The 23467-nt window shown below is 40.9% G+C and overlaps 1 protein-coding gene across 6 annotated transcripts in view; it reads right to left on the bottom strand.

The window, feature by feature from the left end:
- The window catches only part of TMEM245 (transmembrane protein 245), a 122614-nt gene that overhangs the window by 16293 nt on the left and 82854 nt on the right, over positions 1-23467 (bottom strand). For all 6 annotated transcript variants that reach the window (XM_037889913.2, XM_043540421.1, XM_037889912.2 and 3 more), the window contains one exon: positions 14527-14672. In XM_037889913.2, coding sequence (XP_037745841.1) covers positions 14527-14672 — 146 coding nt within the window. The remainder of the gene's footprint in view (positions 1-14526; positions 14673-23467) is intronic.

Below are 23467 nucleotides of genomic sequence, written 5' to 3'. Positions count from 1 at the left end.
ATCTTTAGAGCTGTGTATTTACTTAGATAAGTTATTTTTGTTAATTACTTATTGATAATGCAGTAGGCTGAGCTTTTAAGTAAGTTTGATAGTGTTTACACTGATAAGCCAGTTATTCATTATGCATATGCCGTTAGAATAATAATAACCAGGAAATTGACTGGACAGGCTTAAATTTGTTACACTCAAAATTCTGGATCCAATTTCTGCTATCATAACCATGAAGCACATCTCTGAATGTGAGCCCGGTTAGTCATTTTAGTAACTAATATCAACATTATGCATTATCTCCTCCACCTTTGTGATGACAGACCCTCAGAGTGGTTTTGTGCAAAAATCATAAAGTTCTATATTACCATAAAAAGTGGCAGACCTTTCTGAGCCAATTTAGCAAGCTAACATTTTCACTCACACAGGAAGGATTCATTTGTGCTTTTGAACCTGCTCAGATGTGTAATCCAATAGGGAGGTGTGAATGTTCCTCAGTCTTTACATGTTTCAACAAAGTCAGAAAGCCAAATGCAAAGGAACACCGTGTGAATGAAACATCACTTGGAGAAGCTGTGGTCTGTAAATGGGATTACAAATTCAAGAACAGTGTATGGCATACCTTGATATTCTTGGTTTTACTTAACTGCAAAAGGCACACACATGATAAAACAAAAGAATAGTAAGTGCGCTCACCTTGTGCTATTCAAGATCAAAATCTGGGGAGTGGGGGGATCATGTTGGATCCCCACCTACTTCTGGATAGTTACATAGCGGCAGTGGCCAGAAACCCACTTCATTTTATCATTTCTACTTAGCCATGAAGTTGTAGATTCTACTATGGTGATCCCTGACTTTTTCCTGTTAGTACTGGATTAGAATGAATGCAGTGAGGCTAGAGCTTCCTGTTAATTTCTTTGTGAAATTTACAGTGATTCTCTCTAATTAGGCCTTAAATGAGTTGGCTCCTGGTGATCTTACGCTACCTTTCCCCCATGAGATACCTCTGAAATTACAGGAGGCAAACAGCCCCTAGTCCTACAAAGAAAAGGTGGAAGGACGACATTTAGAAGTTAGGGTTTCTGGACTGTGGAATCTACTTCATGTTTCAGCTGAAAGTATTATTTTACTTCCAGAGCTCTCTACAAGGCCTATTTGTTTTCTAAAGTTTTTCCTGAGCACTAGGGAAAGAGGAGCAAGTGGACTGGGCTGGAGGGAGAGTTTTCATCTGAGGGAGTAGAGTGGGCTTATGAGGGATGAATTTATTGGACACTATCCTAAACTACCAACATGTTTTTATATTAAGGGTACACACGCTCTGAGCATTGGATGCAAATATAATTAAAAATTGGAAAAAATATGCCATTCCAACAACTTGTAAAACATAGCATTCCACTGAGTACAGTGAATAGCATGTCAGAAGCCAGCTGGTGGCCCGTCACAGCGCAAAGGCCAGTGATCTTCACTGTAATAGGGATAAGGGAGCTCAGGCAACCTAGAATACTTGGTTACTTTTCATCTCTCAGAGAGGTTCAGGAGATACACAAAAGGAAGAAAAGGAGGACTTGTGGCACCTTAGAGACTAACAAATTTATTTGAGCATAAGCTTTCGTGAGCTACAGCTCACTTCATCGGATGCATTCAGTGGAAAATACAGTGGGGAGATTTTATATACACAGAGACCATGAAACAATGGGTGTTACCATACACACTGTAAGGAGAGTGATCAGGTAAGGTGAGCTATTACCAACAGGAGGCGGGGGTGGGGAGGGGGATCTTTTGTAGTGATAATCAAGGTGGGCCATTTCCAGACAATTAACTTAGGCTTGAATAAAGACTGGGAGTGGATGTGTCATTACACAAAGTAAAACTATTTCTCCATGTTTGTCGTCCCCCCCCCCCTCCCCCCGTCCCTCACTCGTTCTTGTCAACTGCTGGAAATGGCCCTTATCACTAGAAAAGGCCCTCCCCCCCACACACCCCCGCTCTCCTGCTAGTAATAGCTCACCTTACCTGATCACTCTTGTTACAGTGATCAGGTTACAGCTTGTCAGTTAGATTTTCTGTGAAAAGCCACGACTTTTAGCCCTCTTAGAAGAGTTTGCCCTATCAAGATAAAACCTAAACAATATTTCTTTATATATCCAATTCCACCATGAAAATGTGAAAGGAAAAATTATGGTAAAGTAATTGACTGATTCAGTAAAATTCAGAGACCACTCTACTAAACAAAATGAGATGAGATCAACACTACTTTGGTCCTTAGGAGAAGGTGTATACAGGATCAAGCATGTTTGCCATCAGAGCCTGCTGTTGAGAAAAATCTCTTGGCTAATGTTACAGCCACAAAGAAAAACTATGAATGTGCAATGTGAAGGAATAGGTAGATGAGTTTTCAAATTGTAGGAGACTTGTGCAAATAACATTTAAATACCACAAACTCATCCATTTACAAATCTGGGAATACACTTCTACCATACCCTTAAGCCATTTTACTAAATTAGGAGGGGGAAAGACTTGGCCCCATCCCCAGCACAGTAAAAAGGTAAGCAGAGATAGTTATGTACACTTTAGCTGTAAATCAACACAGGACTGTCTTTATGAGACATAAAATGTTCCAAAATATATCAGTCAATGGAACAGAATTGGACCACCTTTAAGTTTAGTCGGTATATCAGCTTTAAAAGACTTCCTCCAACATGACTTCTTAGAAGATCTTTCCCATAATTTCTATAGCAAAGATGTGATTGACTAAAGAAATGCAGGGTACATCTACACTGCAATTAGACCCCCACTCAGCTGGCACTGGCCAGCTGCAAGTCTCAGGTTAAGGGCTTTTTAATTGCAGTGCCGACATTTGGGCTCAGGCTGCAGCCCAAGCTCTGGAACCCTCCAACCTCACAGCGTTCTAGAGCCCGGGGCTCCATCCAGAGCATCTACACTGCAATTAAACAGCCTCTGAGCCAGAGTCAGCTGGCACGGGCCAGCTGCAGGTTTTTAATGGCAGTGTAGACATACCCACAGTGACCCCAGCTTCAATAGCCCAGCAACCACACTATTAGGAGAGACATGGGCTTGAAGAACAACAACAGAATGTAGCTTCTTGAAGAGGGATAATATATCCAAGAATTACATCTGTGAAGTGAAAAAGATCACTCAGGTCCTGTCCTGCCAGAGCTTTAGAACATTTCAACGTGTCTACATTCTCTGGCACAGAACACTGAACATTGTGTGTTCCAATTTGTGACAAACAAGTCTACATATGGATTAGTCCACTTAACAAAAACAAACAAAAAAACAAAAACAAAAAATCCAACCACTGATTCCTTTGAAGACCACTCAGGCCTGTTCATAGTAGCAACTTAAGGTGGTTTTCACTCCTCCAGAAGCAGATGAGAAAGCATTGACCTTGTTCATGGTGCACCATTCCTGAGATCTACTGCATCTTTTCATAGCCAGACCAAGATCCTCCCTGCCTATTCAAGTAATAGTCTGCCACAATATTACTAAACAATTAAAAAAAGGAGTAATACTAATCCTGTGCAGGGAGAAGGTTAGGATTGTGACTGCTCAGGCTGGTGAAGAGAGGAAATGAGGGATTGCTATCAGGTAGAGATTTTATTTTGCATCCAAGGAGCATGCACATGCATGACCCTGATAGATTACTGCATTGAGAGGGGTGGCAACTTGTAAGACAGTGCTTGTTACTCCTAACGTGGATCTGCAGAAGCAAAATAATGAGAAGAAAGTTAAAGTTACATAGTTAATCTCTCAAAATGTCTGGAAATGCCATAGTTAAAGTTGCACACTCAACCTTAAAAATGCCTCCTCATATGTATGTGTAGCAATACAGTCTAATTACATTACCACATACAATTTCTCAAATACACTACATAATTGTTCTACACTCTTAGATATACATGTGTAGGATGTTCTAATTCTTTTTAGCAACACATTCACTGTCTTAGCCATTATCTCCTTATTCCCACACATATCCAGTACAAGTTCTCTCACGAAGTACACATTTTAATAATTTTGTCAGCACCTGGGTAGTTCACAATTTTTTTCCAACCACCTACGCAGACTTTCTTAGAAATCAGGCAACATGACAACTAACTACCAGGCGAGCTGAGTTAGCAACACTCGTGGCCTACATGCGTCAGCAAATTTTCACTACCCTTGTTCTTGATGTATGTCATGTAACAGTTTAATTTTCATATAAATTAATTTAATGGATTTTTGGCATATGGACAATAGTATGCAGTACTAGAAAATGTGATGTATTTAATGTTGTAGAAAAAGCTGTACATTGTGTGTGTGTGTATACACACACACACACACACACCTACCTGTGTATAGTTTTATATAAGGTATAATTAAGCAACTCTATATTACATGGTATTTAAATATACTTGTATATATTCATGTACTTTTAATATATATTTTATACTGTACACAATTATATAATAGTCCTCCTACAATTTCATACCTTAATTGTATGTAAATCTGTTTATATACACTTATAAACACATATACCATACAGATATATAAATATTATATATGTTTATTTATATACGATCTAGAGGAAAACTGGATGAGAATGGAAATAGCACTTTCTGGAAACCTGCTGTCTGCCTGGGGAAAGAAATTTTAGCTTTTTAAAATTACTGACCCCCCCATATATATAATGCGCGTCGATATATCTGGTTGAGAGAACTAAAAGATCAGGCACATGAGGCAGATGGTAGCCACAAAAACAGAATGAAAAACCTAGGTGGGTTACAATACTGACCGCGTTGGTTTGAAAATAATATGGAAGCCCTTACACAACCAGCTAATGTTAGCTAAATACACCTCATTTCCCTAGTCTACAGAGAGCCTAGAAGAGGATAATATTTTCTCAGTATCAGATCATGCAGACAAGTGATTCTGTACATTGAGAGTAGTATATTACTAAGGTCCCATATGCTTTTTTGCAGCTTGACCTAAATGCTGCACTGGAGCGTTATGGAAGACTAGAAATTCTGTAGTAGCTCTGGAGAAGTTAAAAAATAAATGGGAGGAGAGTTTGCAGAGTAATATGAATGAATAAACTGAATGTCTTTTACTATTTAATTTTATATTAAAATTAAATTTATATTCACCCTGAACATTAATTTTCAACAGTAACTGGCTCTTATCTAATGCTTTTCATCAGTAGATCTCAAAGCTCTTTAGAAAGGAGATCCATGTCATTACACCATTTTACAGATGGAGAGACTGAGGCACAGAGAGGGGAAGTGACTTGCTTAAACCAGCAGGTCAGTGGCAGAGCTGGGAATAAAATCCAGTTCTCCTGAGTCTCAGTCCCATGCTCTATCCCCTAGGCCACACTCAGAGAATGGTATTAGTCCAGCCACTGCAGCCATTCAGGGAAAACTGGAGATTTGAAATAAAGTGGGTGATAGTTTAGGATTTTGGAACACAGGAAGGTAGTGGAGGCTATTTTAAGCTGGGAAATAAGCAAGTTAGCTGGTTATTTCTGTTAAAATTACCAGCAGTAATTAACCAAGTTAGTTAATTATGACATTTAAATTATCATTAGGTTTCAAAATTAACGCTTCATTGTGATCATCAGGTAGTTCATCCTTTCCTTAGAGCTAGTGTCTACCTCATTCTGCACATAACCTGAATCATCACTGAATTCATTTGGAATGTTGAATCTGAAAGGTTTTCACCACCAAAGCCAAAGCGTAGATTCTGGTACACAAATCTGATTCAAAAAGTGGATTCTATGCTGATTTCAGACAGGCAAAAGGGGAAGGAAGGAAAATTTTGGAAATGCCATTTTTAATCTTCTACCCCCACCCGATTCATATATTATACTCACTGAAAACAAATGAACACTATATACACACACAGACAAGAACTATAAATTGTGAAAATGTAACTTTTCTGCATTCTTGTGAACAATAAATCTCTGTAAAAGATAGTTCTGGTACTGAAAGGACAGACAGTGCATGCAGGCTTCTTTCAAGACTTAGTTTGTTAACATTTGTTTAATAAAAACTCACTCAATTAAAAAGGTATACTATTAACACTGCAGTCAAAAATTCACACATTCTAGCTTTCCTGAGCATATTATACACTTTTACCCTTAATATGCTGGAAGACCACTGTTTTCTCTGGGAACTGTATCACCATCTCATTTTCTTGACTATTTGACTATTCTGTGAAAGCAATAACCTGGATACATTTAGGTGACTGATCAGCTTTTGCATAACACAGCTCTCTACATCTAAGTTACTACAACAAAAGCTGTTTTATCTGGCACTTCACCAACTGGAAACCTCTATAAACTGCCATTTCTGATCTTCATTGAAATTCTGGTTGGTGCTGGGCCGGCAGGGGGTTTTGGTGTGGGAGGGGGTGCAGAGCATGGGCTCTGGGAGGGAGTTTGGGTGTGGGAGGGGGCTCAGGGTAAGGGCACAGGAGGGTATGCGGGGTGCCGGATCCAGGGGTCGCATACCTTGGGCGGCTTCCCACAAGTGGCAACCTATCCCTGCTACTCCTAGGTGAAGGCGTGACAGGCGGCTCTGTGCGCTACCTCCACCCCACCCTCAGTGCTGCCTCCGCAGCTCCCATTGGCTGGGAACCATGGCCAATGGGAGCTGCAGGGGCGGCACCTGAGGGCGGAGGCAGTGCACAGAGCCATGCCTTCGCCTAGGAGCAGCTGGGACAGGTCGCTGCTTGCGGGGAGCCGCCCAAAGTGAGTGCCCCTCGGATCCGGCACCCCCTCCCACTGGCCCAAGCCCCCTCCTATACCCAAACTCCTTCCCAGAGCCCGTGCCCCAACCCTGCACTCCCTCCTGCACCCAAACTCCCTCCATCTTAGTTAACCAGCATTTTTCACTTACCGGAATTCCCCATTCCCCCAACTACTGGATAAAACAGCTTTTACTGTAAATAAAAGTTCTGAAGCGTTAATAGAAACCTGATTGAACAATCAAGGCACTGTAGGTCTCTGCATCAAACATTGCCTTTTCGCTTTTAGGCAACTTTGGTTCAGCCCCTTTCTTCGTCAGGAGAACCTTTTCTTAAAAATCTGGAGGCCACTTTTCCATTTCCTTTTTAGGAAAAACTCAGATCATTTGGGAGAATTTTCTATAACCAAGACTCTCAAGATTTTTAAACGTATTAAAAATGGATGAAGAAAATAACGATAACACTACTCATCTTCCTGATGTTCCAAAAGAAGAATGTTTCAAGAATCCAGTCAAAACACTGAACTGGTCTGATGACTTCTATAACACTGGTCAGCCCCCACCAAAAACTGAAAGCTGCAGTAACTTTAAGCCACAGCCATACCCGTGTGCATGCACTCATGTGAAAATATCGCACACACTAAATTGCACTGAGGCCGTGACAACATGCAACTTAGTAATGTGCAATATCTCCACCAGAGCAAGCAGAATGGAAGCTTCGGGGAAGAAGGGTATGGTGCATTCAGGAAGAGAACGACATGCTGCTAAGGGAAAGGAAAATGGTTCAGGCAAAGGTGTGCATGCTGCTGCTAAAGAGATCCACGAACTTGAGAATTACCACTTCATCCAATCAGAAATGAGGAGACAAAACATGTATCCCTAAAAGTAGAGGGATGATGCTATCAAGGTGGTAATAGTCAAAGACACAGTGAAATAGTTGGGTGATTATGAACTAACTTCATACAAAGGACTTTAAAGCCTGAATCGAAAACTGACAGCTTCAAGTGCCCTGGGAAAGCCGTTATCTGGTAATTTACACCCCAGCTCTCAAAGTACTGCTTTATTTTAAAACAATTACATTCTGAGTATTTTCACTTACTGAAGTATTAATGACTAATAGATTCAAAAGTCCTGTAAAATCTAATAATGCTAGTTCATATCTGAAACAAGTTTTCTTGTTAGTCCTGAGTGAAAGCCTCAGCAAATATTTCCATCAACTCAAAACCTTCTTTGGCCAACTAACACTGCATGTTTGTTTGTTTGTTTTTCCCCAAAAGTCACCAACACTGCTGCTAGCTAGGCCATAGAAAGTTCTTTATGGAGCAATGGAAGGTATGTTCTCTCCTAGCCACGGAGCATTTGCCTCTGCAGTATCCCCAAGACCTCCTGGCCTAGGGAGCGAGAAGTCAAGTGGCAGTGCAAGTGGCATGACTGGGGCAGCCCAAAACTGTATTTTATAATTTTGAATCATATCCCATATGCACAAAATTCAATACAGATGATCACTTTAAACTAGACAGGACAAGTTTCTTATACTAACAAAATCACCAACATATTTTTAACAATACCATTAATTTAAATACATAATACTTTAACTCTCTTAGGGGTACTCTGAAAATCAACACTAACTCCCAATAATTCTAATTTACTCAGACCTCATATGAATGAATTATTAAGAAAATAAACAAATAGTCTACAGATGTAGAATTGATCCGATTATGGTCTCATTACTTTGATTAATTGTGAAATGTAAGCACATGCAGCTTCAGTATCAAGACACATGGCAAATCTTGGTTTATTTCGTCAAACAATTAAAGATTGGTCCCCTTGGTCTTAATCTAACAAATGGAAATTTCAGTCACCATAGTTGGTAATAAATGACACAGATCACTGAATGGAACAGTGGTGGTTCTAGCATGCAACAGAATCCTGAAGAATTGTGTAAATCTGCCAAACATGTTATTTCATGGGAGATTAACAACCCCTGTTGCCCCTCTTCCACCATGGGTTCTGGCTGAATTTTAAGAAATACACTTTACTACTGAAGTATCATTCATTACACCCTTGGATTGCCAAACAACCCAGTTGACTGATGTAGGTTCTTTCTTAATAATTCAAGGTAAGTTTAGGATGGATTATTTTTAGTTCTAACTATGTCAACCTAAGCACTATGCCTCTCGTGAAGGTGGAGTTATTAGGTCGGTGTAGTTGGTGACTTACATTGACAGGAGCAACGTTGTAGTGTAGACACTTACAGAGTTAGGTCAACGTAAACTGTCAAGTGTAAACCAAGCCTGGGGGTAAGAGAGAGTGTTGGAATTTATGGGCTGTGTGGAAAACAACTGTATTAGCAACACAGTAACTAGTTGACCACTAGGGGGATGGGGGAAGTTTGGGGGTAGGGGTGGGAAATCCCTGTAAGGAAAAATTATTTATCTTGTTATTTTGCAGGGTTTTACACTTGGGTCTCATGCCTACAGTAAATACTTACTTAAGTTAACATTTTTGACCTTCTAAAACACCCAAAACTTGGTTTAAGAGCTCTATCTTGCTTAGCATGCACCAGTCTCAAGCACATCATAGACCCCGAACATGCCCAGTCATCTCTTTTGAAGAGCAGAAAAATAAGATCTTCTCTAATTATGTTTAAAAAAGAATTAAAGGAAGAAATAATACCAGATATGAAAGGACAACAGATAAAAGAGCTGCCTTCCAACTCTGAAGGAATCTTATAAGTGATCTTGGTAAAGAATGAAAATCACAAGGTAACTAAATATACCATATCTGTGTCAGATTCTCAAATTCAGAGAGAATCTTGTTGGATGTTGCTAATTAAAGAGTGTAATTACAAATTAAATAAGGGCTACTACCCACAGGTATGATTTATTTATTTATTTTAAATAAAAGGTTGTAAGATACTTCACAAGGCATGGAACAATAAAAACTTTTCTGAACATATGCCAACAAAAACTTCACATCAATGTCACTGGTTTCCATGAAAGAACATTCTGACACTGAAAAACTCAAATGGGTGGGAGGAGTTAGTCTTATATAGAAAGAAAAGGAGTACTTGTGGCACCTGAGAGACTAACAAATGTATTTGATCTTAAGCTTTCATGAGCTACAGCTCACTTCATCGGATGCATTCAGTGGATGAATGCATCCGATGAAGTGAGCTGTAGCTCACGAAAGCTTAAGCTCAAATACATTTGTTAGTCTCTAAGGTGCCACAAGTACTCCTTTTCCTTTTGAGGATACAGACTAACACGGCTGCTACTCTGAAACCCGTCCTATATAGAAGTAGTACTACAAGATAAGGGGACCATATAAGCAGTATTCTTCCTTAGAGACTGAATCTGTGCAAACTCTGTAAAAGTACTGAGCAAAACTAATAGGTTGCTTTGCATAGAGCCATGATTTAAACATTCCTGTGACTGACAAAGGAAACTGTTCAGTGTTGGATAGAATAAATCTTCACCTTTACCTGACTAACTGCAGGCCTGCCAGATCATAGCAGTGAGAAATAAGATCAGTCATTTCAACACTATTCTTTAAGTTACGGTATTACCTAGGGAACCGGTATTAAAAAAAACACAAAGAAAACATTGGATTAATTTTCTAATGTCTTAAATTCATCCCAAGTTCAACCCTAGGACTTAGGGCAGTTTACACTATAACGTAATTCCAGGGTTCAAACTCAGGCTCAACACTAACCCCCCTTCCATCTACACACAAATTGTGTTAACCCAGGGCTCAGATCCAGGATCCCAGGACCCTGCAGGGGTGGAAGGCCTGAGCCTGACCCAAACTTGGACCCAGGGTTGAAGCCTTATGCTTTGTAGTGTAGATGCTGTCCCAGTGGACTCGGGCTCTGGGAGTTTGCCAACAGTATTCCACAGTCCCACAGGCTGACACTCTTTGTCCTCTGGAGTCAGGTTTGGTGGACATTCAAGTTTTCCCACAGTGCACCACAAACAAAGGGCTAGAGCAACCATATTTTGGGGAGGGTGCTAGGAAATCTGGGTTACGGGTGGTTGAACTCAAGTGTGCACAATGCAGTACAGATACTGGATCCCCAGGTTGGAACCCAGGGTTAACAGGTAATGGCAGGGTCTGCTAACTCAAGTTCTGCTAACCCTGGGTTTACATTGCAGTGAAGGCATACCTTCAGAGGCATGAGTCAAAGTGGGATCCACATGAATGTATGCTCCAAGTACTTAGAAGACTATTTATGGGCTGTTGCACTGCCCAGTTGTGCGTCTAGCTCCCCACTCCCATTCTCAAGTGCACCTCCACAATCTGAATTAATGAGAAGGGAACAATCAGGAGTGGAACACATGGCACACTGCAGAGGGCCAACCTGAGTGCGCTTGTCCATACAGAGGCTCATAGCTCAATCAGTTCAGAGAGAAGGTGTCATCAACTTCATGGACCTGGCGTTAATGGAACACAGAAGAATAAAAACTATACTGATTGTCCACAGGAGACCAAACTAATTGGTGCAGGCGACTGGTTCATCAAATCTTTGCGGAATGACTACTGAAAGCCAAGGCACAGGTCGGGCTACTGAAGCCTCTCACTGACCCAAAAAATTGAGGCAGAACCCTTGAAGCATGAATCTTTTTTGATTGTACTTTCCCTGTTCCTATGAGTGCATCTTACCTATCATTTGGAAGTATTTCAACTTCTGGGCACTAACTCATTTTAAATAATAAATAGTAAGTAAACCAGCTGCATAGTTATGCCCTGTTGAAAAAACACCAATGTACCAACTAAAATTGTTGCTATTGATTGGAAATCTGGACAAAGGATACCCTGAATCTTGTTTAAAGAACTATGAACAATAGGAGTCATAGCTGAAGTTGAGAATCACTGGGTAACATTTATGAGGCAGCTTCTTCACTGACCACTATCAGGAAAGGACTGACTGAAATGTTCTGGGGCCTCAACTCAGGTGCCTGGAACATGCCCGGTCAGGTAGTTTTTAGAGCAGTGGTTCTCCACCTGAGGCCCAATCAACACATAGCTGCGGCCCCACATAACTTGCTAAGGGCCATAGTTAGTATATATATTATGTGGCTGCAGCCCACATACTACAGAGAGAGCTGCATATGAGGCCCACAATGGTAAATAGGTTGAGAATCACTGGTTTAGAGGAATGAGAACCAAGAGTGAGAATTATGCACTCATGATACCTTTAGAGAAGATCATTAATTTCATTTCTGGTAGCCCCCATTACACTAATATCTCTAGGTTATTTGGCAGAGTTGGGTGCACAGAGATGTTTTGAGGCTGTATTAATGGTTGTAAAATGCTCTGAGAGTCTAAGATGAAAGGAACTAGAGGAGTGCCATTATGATGTTATAATTCATATCAGCACAGTATCTTGATCCTATTACTGTACATCCCAGACTACTATTCATCAGCATGTGATTTAACTAAGGCTACAATTATGTCACGGCGGTCACCACTGTCATGGAACCCCTAAATTTTGCCATTTATGTGCTGCCCTGCTTTACCAGTTTGTTAGTATACTTTGATCAGCTGCCATGCATTAACAATTCGCTAGTTTGCTCTGATCTAATCACATTTCAAAGAGGACTAGATCAAAGCAAACTAACAAACTGTTAACATGCAGCAGCAGGGTACACACAAGGTTCCCATTATTAGAGTGTGAAATTATCTATTTCCTACCAAGACTGTGCTATGAATTATGAACCATTTTACCATGACAAAATTGTATCTATAGATTTAATATATAAGCCATATCAGATGCACATGCAGTTTTAGCTTATTACTCTCCTTCAAGGTCAGAATCTGGGAAAAACTGATTTTAATTTTTTTTTTTTTTTTTTTTTTTTTTTTTTTTAAGAAAAGATACTTGCTACACTGTGACAAACAAGCAATTTTCCTGCAGGCAGCCTGATGAACTGACAGAATCATAATTTTTTTCCAAATGGCATGAGATCTGACAAACAATGATCAGATATACACGTAACAATAAGCATCAAACCACACTAGGCGTAATAATTCAAGAGAAGTCCCCACCATTAGTCTATTCTGACCATTAGTCCTCAAGAAATTGGTCATTAAGTTCAGCAAAAACTGCCTTATGGAAACCAGATTATCTCAAAAATAGTAAGTCCTTTCATTCTCCTTTCTGCTGCTCTACATAACCCACTGTATTTATTCCACCCTTAAGGCTGCACCTAATGTATCCCATACTGATTCCAAGGCCAAAAGGGACCAGTGTGATCATCAAGTCTGATCTGTATAACAAAGGCCATAGAACTGCCCCAAAATAATTCCTAAAGTATATGTTCTGGCATGAAGATCCCATATCAGGTGCAGTCTATACTTAAAAATTAGATTGACATAGCTATGTTGCTCAATGCTGTGGAAAATGTCCCTGAGCACCATAGTTAGGTCAACCTAACCCCCTGTGTAGAGGCAGCCAAGTCAATGGAAGAGTTCTTCTGCCAACCTAGCTACTGTCTTTTGGACAGGTGGATTAATAATATCGACAGAAAAAAACCCTTCCATCAATGTAAGCAGCAGCTACGCTACAGCACTACATTGGCACATCACTGGACCACTGTAGTATAGATATACCCTCAGTGTTATGGCAAACTCTGTAGATGTGTGTGCAACTTAACATTCAGGGTACAATTTAGATTAACAGAGCGAAGGTAGGAAAAGAGACGCATACAGGGATTAGGGAACAAGGGTAGACTAAAGAGACCTGGCAGCACACACTTCTGCATATCTTTATATCTGCATTCTCTTAAAGTCAAATTTGACTTCTTGCATCTTCAAAATAAAGTCTCTGTCAGCAAGGCAGGCCAGCACCCCCTTATACTTCCCAATCGTTGGCTCTGCTTTATCTACCGCTGATGCCTGTTGTCTCTTTCCTTCCCTTCACCTTGCTTCTCTGGCTTTACTTCTCTCCTCCCTTAGTTTCCATCCCCTCCAGTTCATTGTTTTCCTATATACTGATCCAATCCATTGCATTATCTGTGATATGGGTCTACAAAGTGAAACTTAAATTCTTTGCTGAATGGCACTTTGCAGCTAGGAGTATGCCCACAGCCCAAATCAACAAAGCAAAGAAGCTAGTCTCTGCCACTGTGGAATCAAAGATGCTATATAAATGTACGGGGTCATGGAAAGACAACTTGGGAGAAACTGGCCAGGCACTAAAGCACAGAAACGGGATTGCAAACAGGATGAGTTTACTTAGTGCAGCTCTACTTAGTAACCTAATGAAATGCAGACAGCCCAAATCAAAAAAGCAAAGAAGCTAGTCTCTGCCACTATGGCTGCTCTGTTCCCTCATGCCATGGGATGAAAAGCAAATACAGTCAACTATACTAATGTTTGTAAGCTGCTACTGTAAGAGGATATCTAGAAACATCTTTAGTTAATTATCACAAAATAAGTAACCGTGAAATTAAAAACAGTTGTATTATAAAATGTCTCAGTAAAATGTGTTTTTCAAAAGTTCCAACAATTGAAGGGGTTTTTTAGGAGGGGAAAGGGGAGAGACAGAGGTGGCACGTTTAGTGTGGAACAGTCTGGATCAAGATTTTCTTCTCTGCCTCATCCCAACAGGGACACACTGGTCTGTTATTAACATACACTAAGTCCTTGAAATATGAGCAGCCACAACTGCACATCCTTAACATGAACAGTTAAAATTAAACTAAACTAAAATTATTCAGTATTCATACAACAAAAATATGCCAGTCTCACAAAAAAATGGTTTGCCACAGCTAGTGAGAAAGCAACATCATACCTTATGGCCTCTTCCACAGACTGGCCAACTATATTTGAGGATGGGCCTGGCTGCGACAAAGGTGTCAAGCTAATCACCCACTTCACTGGTTTGTAGTACTCATCACTGGAACTTAACAGATAAAACAGTGTGGTCAGGAAAATCACCTGTAAAATAAAACACAATTTGAAAGAAAAAAAGCATTAAACACTATGCAGATAATAGGATGCAAATACGTTTCAGATCATTTAACATAATTGGGAAATGCAAAAAATGCTATTGGACACACAAACTTAGAGAAATGCATTGCAGGTCATACAGATGGCACATCTGAAAATAAATCTTGCCTTTGAAAAAGGGATTTGACAGTTACCTGAAAGAGTTCCAAGCAATCATTTTTAATTTTTTCCCCCCAGTACAGAGGCACCAGTCTTTTATTGCATCTAAGTTTGGAAGAGCTCCCAGAGAATCAGTCAGACCTTCCCTTTTAATCTTAGTGGCATCTTTCTGTCACATATTACACCTCTTATCTCTGTCCATTTGAGTGAGACATTTTATTATCCTAGTTCTAATTTTGTCCTCCGTTTCCCCATTTTCCAGGATTCTGGAACCCACATACTTGAAACTATGTGTTTTCTGTAACAGTCTGCCCATCTAGTTTCAAGAATAAGTCTTCAGTGTTCACAATATTGAAATTACATACCATACACTCTGTTTTTCCTCTGCTTATTTTGAGCTCATATCTCTCCAGTTATCAAAATCCTCTTCTAGACTACCTATCTTTCTCCCCATTGCACAGAACGATACCTGCAACAGCATGCATCAAGATGCCTCCTTCTGTATATTCCTTGAGGGTATCCAGGACAAGGATAAACAAGAGAAACTTCAGCGTTGATCCCTGATGCACTCCCACCTTTACCAACAGTTTGTCTGTTTCACCACCAGAAGTTCTGAATATTGATATAGCACCTATATATGTGGCTTGAACAATCCACACAAAGTTCTGGTACCATTTTCTCCCTCATACACTACCAGATGACTTGTCTTGGAACTCTGTCAAAGGTCTTTTCCAGATCAATAGCAACCCCCTTTTTCCTTGCATCTTGGCACCAAGGTCCTTTTCCTCCACACATTTAGTATCTTTTCCCATCACATGATGGAGCTGTACAAGAATGCCAGCAGAGGGATATCTTCTATTCCAAGCTTTTTCTATGCCTCAGTAGCGATTCTGTTTGAACCTAGCCTTATTTTTAATTTCTTTTAGAGCACTTGCAGCTTCATCTGGTCTGATAGAACGATGAACTTTGGTGCAGTAGAGCACAGAATAGAATTAGTCTCTTGGATTTTCTTCTTTTAAAAGCTGTTCAAAATACCTTTTCCATCAATCCTTTATGTGACTATCAACAGTCAACACCATCTTAGACAAACCTCACTTCCTTTATATGTTTGGTACTTCTGTCTTGTGCTTTCACCAGTCTATACATTCCCTTTTCCCCCGCCTTTGTTCTAAGTCTTATGTAAAATTTCTCCAAAACCTTTGCTTTCGCTTTTGTAACTACATTCCTGGGCAATTTCTTTACATACTACTATTCCTCCACCTCTTGTTTGTTCCTACTACTTCGCCAGAGTTTAATTTTTTACTCTCATCTTTTACCACTTCATCTCTACTTTACTCCAACACAAAGTTGCTTTTTGAATAAAGGCTCTCTCTTTTGATTCACCCACAACTAGTTTAGCACTCTCCAATATATCCATCATCATTGCCAGTACCAAGCCTGATAGAAAAAGGAGGCGGGCTTGAGTTAGGTTGGCAGCCGGATGTAAAAATTTGCCATAAACTGACACTGAGTCCTCAAATAAATCAAAACCATGCGAGAGTATTCTCTAGAAATGATGCACGGTGCCCCTTGGCCAAGTGTTGTAGGTGAGGGCTACAGTGTAACTTCAGAAGCATGCAGTTTCTAGCCCAGAAATCGAAGATCAGACTGGCACATTGGAATGCTGGTCTAGTAACTGGCTGTAACATGGAGCTAGGAAACACTGAAGAGGTGGAAAGTACAGATAGCATGTATCTTGGAAACAAAATGGAAAGTGAAAAAGGCAAAACAGATTGGGGAAGGATACAAAACAATTTACTGTGGGACCTCCAACTCAAGAAACAGAGTAGCCGTAGCTCAATGGTAAAATAAAGGAAAGAGTGGTGACAATAAATAGAATCTGTGACAGGTTAATGATGGTCAAGCTGGCTTTTGAAAGTGGATTGCTAAATGCTTCCTAGTCTGACAGTGCAGAGGATGAGAAGCCAACTCTCTGGAAGATGTTAGACAATGCTCTTCAACAAATTCCAGAAAATGAGGAAATAATTATCGGCACCTACTTAAATGGACATGCTGGAAGAGACAGGCATGGATATAGCAGACAACATGGTGGCCAGGAACATGACAAAGAAGAAAGCATATTGCACCTGATACAAGCTCATGACCTAGTAGTATCCAACACATTCTTTACAAAAAGAGAGAAACAGCTTATTACCAACAAGAGTGGGAGCCAGACTATTTTTCATGATTCCTAGAAGAAAACAAAAGGTATAAAGGACCACAAGGTGATCGCAGGAAAAAGTCTTACAAGTCAACATAGAACACTCACCTTAGATATGCGTCTTAGAACACAGATAAATAGAAAATGAAAGAGGGTAACACCAAAGATTAGGTAGCAAAAACTACAAGTTAAGGGTGAGGGCTTAGGGAATTGGTTATGGAGAAGATAAGGGCAGCACCACATGTGGAAGGAGTAGATAAATTTGGGGATTTTACAGCAACTATAAGGCATTTTTTCCAGATCTCAAATAATTTGTGTGGCTCTTTTCTACACCCTCTCCAGTTTTTCAACATCCTTTTTCAAATGTAGACACCAGAACTGTGTGCAGTATTCCAGCATTGGTGTCATCAATACTGTTCTCAGAGATAAAAATCAACTCCCCACTACTCTTTACTACTCCTTCATTTATACATCCAAGGATTGCATTAGCCTTGTTTTGCCAGAGCATTACACTGGGAGAGCACCTCTTTCTGTGCTGCTTTCACCACATAAGCCACACTGCTACTCACGAAAGGGGGAGTTAGAAAGCAGGACAAGAGCTCTCCCGGATGGTTAGGACTGCCCTTGATTATTTTTTGAAAGCGAGCCACAGGAATATAATAGGGCAGCACAGGTCTGAACTGATGAGCTGTCGGCAGAACTCGTTCCCACTTGGAATGCAAAGTGTGCAGGACTGGATTACAGCCTGAAGCCCTAGGTGCACTCTCACACAGGACAATTTTAGCTCAGTCTGCATGGCACCACCCTCACACCATAGCCTCTTCCCCTATTTGGAATGGCAGCAGGGGCTTCCCTTTCCTAGGGAGCAACAATGCAGCAGCATCTGAGGACCCTCTCCTATCTTGAAGAAGTAGGAGTGGCAGAAGGGAGTTAGTTGAACTAAATGATACACAGACATACAGCTCATTTATTTGAGCTGATCATTTAATTAATATCAAGTGCAAATGCATGTAATTAGAGCATCACACTCCAACAACTCCATTTATATGAATGTGCAATTAAATTTTGAAAAAAGAGAACACATTGTGCAAAGTAATGCCAGGAATCACAAGATAAATACCAAATTAAATATAACTGACTTGCCCCCTCCTCCCACAAGCAGAATAGTCCCAACATTACATGCAACATCAAGGCATGCAGTCCCCTTTGTCCATTACTAGATCTTAAGTAAGCTTGAGTATGTTTTGGAAAATTTCAGAATCACCTTAGCCTCTAGTGAGGAAGCAATGCAAGGCTCTATTAACTTCAATTGTGGGTCAACAAAAAAAGAGGGAGGCCACTGAAGATAACCGGTTAAGCCATTCTTTGCATTTTACAAGGCACTTAGTGATTTCTTAATTTAAAAATTAAACTATATGCAAAAATTAAACTTCTAAGTCATAACTGAGGCGCCAAAGGACTGCATCTAAAAAGGAAAGTGACTGGTGAGAAAATTCTGTGCTAAAATATATATCCTAGAACTATATATCAATGTAGTTTAATTGTGTGTGAGACAGCTCTGTACATTGGGAAACATTACTATCCCTGCTGTTCACTGAGTTATTGTCTGTCCGGGGGCTTTATTGCTGACATATTAAAAAAATGTGTTGAAAATTTCCATATTCCCCCAACAGAACTGCAGGTCTCCTTTGGTCAAATGGCACTTTTATCTTCCTTTTCTGCAGTAAAAACATGAGCAGAACCAACTTTATTCACTGTTCATCTACAGAAAATGTGTAAATTCAATCCTACTTAAAACACTAACAAAACAGAGCTAGCCTGTGTTGTAGTAAGAGGAGGCCCTGAAACAAACTCTTGTATCAGAGGCCCAGTCTGAGGCCTGAAGCCTAAACCAAAGTACTTCCAGGCAGTGTTAAGCAAAGCTGGGCTGTGAGCCAAAGGCAGGTCCCACTCACAGAAGTTAACAAGAAAAGATTGTTAGAAGCACGTGCACACACACGTAAGTGCTAATGAAAGGAACTTGTGCCAAGACAGCATCAGAACACTCCATAGACACAACAAGGAACAGGCAGGTGCATCTTAAAGACAGGGTCAAAAGGACAACATAATGAATAAATTCATTTAAACTATGAAAAGTAATCTGTCCTGCAACTGTATAAAAGTAGGTTAGGGAGCGCACATCGTTCTGATGTGTCCAGCCTAGGGGGCAGTGAAGTGTCCTGCCACTGACTGAGCTGTGTCCATTGCCAGGGAGCACAAATTCGTAGTATGCCCTATAAAGTCTATAGGGAACTATTACTGTGCTTCATTTGACAATAAACCTGGCTCGGGTTCCTTTGTATCTTACTAGAGTCTGTGGGTTCTCTCGGGGTCTGCTGTGTTAGCTATCTGCATAGAGCTGGGGCAGCACACAGTTATCATCATTGAACAAGAGCAAAGCACCACACAGGTAGCTACTGACAACATGTGTCACTGATTACAGGGCCAGATTCAGCCTTGGTTTAAGAGAATACAACTAAAGAAGAGCTGTTCCTGTTTGTGCTAGGTTGAACTGCTGAGACACCCAGAGCAATATCGAGTTAAATGAAGACAACTGGTCTATTTGAACATAAACACATGAGGTTTTAATGTAAAATGAAGGTGTTATCTGACTTTCAGAGAGTTCTCTTGCAAAAACAAGAAAGTTTAAGTGTTTGAGAGGCAAAGAACTACAGTCTTGCTGAGACCTTAACGCAGAGCTGCTTTGTTGGATTTCTGGAAGTGGTATGCTACATGTGAGTTACAAGATTCACTTCAGTTTCATCATCTAAATCTGTAAGAGTAAATATTTCTTAATAAGTTGCCGTTCTGGTCAACTCATTTCTGAAGTGATTGTTACTGAGAGCGCCATCTTCATAGAAAGATGCAAACAGGTAGCTAAGGGTTCAAATGAAGGACCCATAAACCCACTGGCCCTCAAACTGTGGGGTGCCCCCCCCCAGGAGGGCACAGAGGAACACTGGGGAGGGGTGCACAACAGGGCCTGGGTCAGCTCCCACAGGGGGTGGGCAAGGAGCCCCAGCTGCAGCCCTGCTCCGGCCCCAGTCACAGCCCCTCTGCTAAGCCAATTGTGCAGCAATGGAGGGGAGGCATGGACACATTCAATTACTGGTAAGAGAGGATGCAACAGGAAAAATGTGGGCACCACTGCATGAACCCCTGGAGGACAATATTCCAGAGACAGGTGGGTGGTTTCCCCCACTAGTGAAAATACATGAGTCAGAACCTTGAGAAACTTGACCACTGCTGGATGAGAAAAAAAAATTATGATCTTGAATATGTTGGATGACCTGCAGATATCGCTGCTACGTGAATCTGGAGTGAACTGATTGAGATATCTGAATCCTTAAATATAACTTGTATGTGAACATATGAAGAAACTGTGTGAGTTGGAGACAAAATGCCCTGAGATGACCAGACAAACTTTTCCACTTAGCATAAACAGATCTTGTTGAACCTTTTCCACTTTGTATTAAGATATTCTGCACATCTCTAGAACAAGTCCTTTCTAAGACAGTCAACCTAACAGCATCCAGGCAGTGTGATGCTTGTGGAATCTGTATTTCCATGTCTATATATGATGTCTGTTCGGATTGGTAAGTGGACTTCAACCATTCTTGTAAACAAACAACGCAAAGTCAGCCCGACTTTTGGGGCTGCAGACTGATAATGTGCCTTCGCAACTACAAAATTACAATTATGTCCTTGTGTGCTGGGGGGATGGAAATATACATCCTGCAGATTCAGAGCTGCAAACCAGTCTAGAAGATCCAAGGTATAGATTATTTTAGCAAGGGTCACCAATCTGAATATGCACTGACAGATGAATGTGTTCAGAGCTCTTTAGTTCCCAAGAAGTCAGGTTGGTGCCCCATTTTGAACTTATTTACTTGGGCTAGTTTCCCAGATGTGAAGAAGAGCTCTGTGAAGGCTCATCTGTCTCACCAACAGAAGTTGGTCCAAAAAAGATATTACCTCAGACACCTTGTCTCTCTAATATCCTGGGACCAACACAGCTACAACAACACTGCATACATTCTTGAGAACTAGACAGTAACAGGAATAAATTAAACTCTCTTCCCTTACTCCAGGCATAAGGAGGAATTGTACAGCTTGATAGAATAGTGTCTGATGAGAGCAGTCCCACCAAAGAGATGGGAAACTCCTGGAACTGGATCCAATAACCTCTTTGTATAGTGCGCAGAACCCAGTGCTCCATGTAATCTTGTTCCAGGCTACCTGAAAATAAAAAACAAAAACCACCACCAATCTCCATATGGGGTAAGGAAGTGATAGAGATCCTTTACGAGTTGTTCCCAGATGCTCTCAACATGATTATCAAACTGACTGCTTGGAAGATAGCATTGTTCTTGTAGTGGTGGCAGTAACAGTAGACGGCTGCCTCCTCATCTGGAATATCTACCTTTTCCTGGATGACTTGGCTGGTCACTAATATGACTGAGAATGGGATCTTCATCTGATTTGGCTGTTTCCTTCTGGGATGAGCAGTGCAAGTGGTTAAAGATCTCAGTGAAGCTTAAGAATCTTAAACATATTGCATCATCAGTGGCATCAGAAAGGAAAATTCATTCCTTACAAAAAAGGGAGATTCTTGATTGCATTCAGAATTTCTCTCGTTAACCTAGATGACTGCAGCCAGGATACATGAGGCATGATAATTGTAGTTGCCATTGACCTAGCTGTGGTATCCGATGAGTCAATCTACTAAGATATTTTGTAAATTGACCCTCCTGGATCAATGATCGTTCCTCTTTAGATTCTAGAATCTAATCTAAAAACTCCGATACCTTATACCAGTTAAAATAATCACATTTTGAAAGCAGAGCTTGGTAATTAGCTATTCTGAGTTGCAGAGTAGCTCCTTCTAGTCTCTTTTGGCTTAGTTTCTTTAAGTTAGCTTTGAGGCCTGTTGTCTCATTCTCTTGTGAGCTGCTATAACCAAAGAACCCAGTGAAAGATGTAGAAAGAAGTACTCAAATCCCATAGAAGGGAACTAGGTATCTTATGTCCTTTTGAAGTCAGGAGTATAGATGCTGGGATTTTCCAGAGGAGCTAAGCAGGTTCTAAAAGGCTCCATTGACAGACTGTGTGTGTCTTTAAAGTAAAGAAGAGTGCAAAATGCCCCCAAATTTGTGAGCCTGGATGGCCTTCAGGAATCTCAGTGCTTCTGCCATCCTGCAAAGTTAGTCTTAGAATGCCCTGTTGTCAGGTGGTGAGGTAAGTGGATACCATAACAGCTTCATTTGGCAATGACAACAACATATGCGTTAGAATCACATCAGAGGATTACTGCAGTCACTGCCCCTCTTCTGAAAGTTCAATTTGCACAGTCTCCACCAGAGAGAGATGAGGGTTGCTATAGTTGAGTTCTGAGCAATTCCTGTGGTGAAGTTCTACATGCCACAGAGGAACTGGGTCTCTTTGCCTCACGCACACACCAAGATGCCCAGCAAGACCAAGAAGCAGAACCATGACAGTATCATGTACCAGGAGGGAGGCCATTCCCTGTGTATGCCACAACTCGTAGCCCTGGAATCTTTATCAGAATACTAAGGATTACACTCTAAGGAGGAACAGGCAGGTGATCCGTCCACACCAATATCAGAGGAAGGAGAGTATGAATACTCTTTTGGCAGAGGTGGAGCAGATCTAAAAGGAGTCTGAGGGATGCAGGTGGGGAGATGCCGCACCAGGGCAGAGGATGGACCCAGTAACAAAGCTTGCAGTAGCAGTTCAGTAATCTTAACTGAGACAGAAAGCAAAGATGATTCAGATAAGATCAATATAACCAACCCCCTGGCATTGTAAATCTTGGCCCTGATGACATAGGTGCCAAGAAGAAACCAGATATAGTTAGTACCAGGGTGAGTGGTGCTGAAGCGATCGGTACCAGAACGAACAGCCCTATCGGCACTAGAGAAAACCCATGAGGTGATACTTCAGACTCTATATCCAGGACAGATGGATGCTGATGAAGTCATTCTGAGGTCTAACTTCAGTGTTTTTGCAGGCACCAGAGGGACCCTTGTTGAGGCCTTCTGGTGTCCTCTTTTCAAGTTGAAAGTGGAGATGTCTCTTTCAATTTAGACGAAGATCTGCATCTATGCTCCTTGGATGAGAGGTCCTGAAATCTCCCCCTTTCTGGATGGGAGGAGGGAATGACAAAAGGATCCGTAGAAGGCTTTGATTAAGCATGAGCCCTAGAAGCTGAGACACAGGAAATTACTGCTGAGGCACTTTTTTCAGAGGACTGCTTGGACCCAGAAGGAGCCTGCTTTAAAAGGTCTTAGGCAGGCCTTAGACTTATCTAGGAGGAAGAGCTTTAACTGAACATCTGTTTTCAAAACAGATGTTAAAAAAACAA

The sequence above is a fragment of the Chelonia mydas genome, chromosome 2 (genome assembly GCF_015237465.2).
Source record: "Chelonia mydas isolate rCheMyd1 chromosome 2, rCheMyd1.pri.v2, whole genome shotgun sequence".
Taxonomy (NCBI): domain Eukaryota; kingdom Metazoa; phylum Chordata; order Testudines; family Cheloniidae; genus Chelonia; species Chelonia mydas.
The sequence above is the reverse complement of the archived record's forward strand: the minus strand, read 5'-3'. Positions and strand labels throughout refer to the sequence as shown.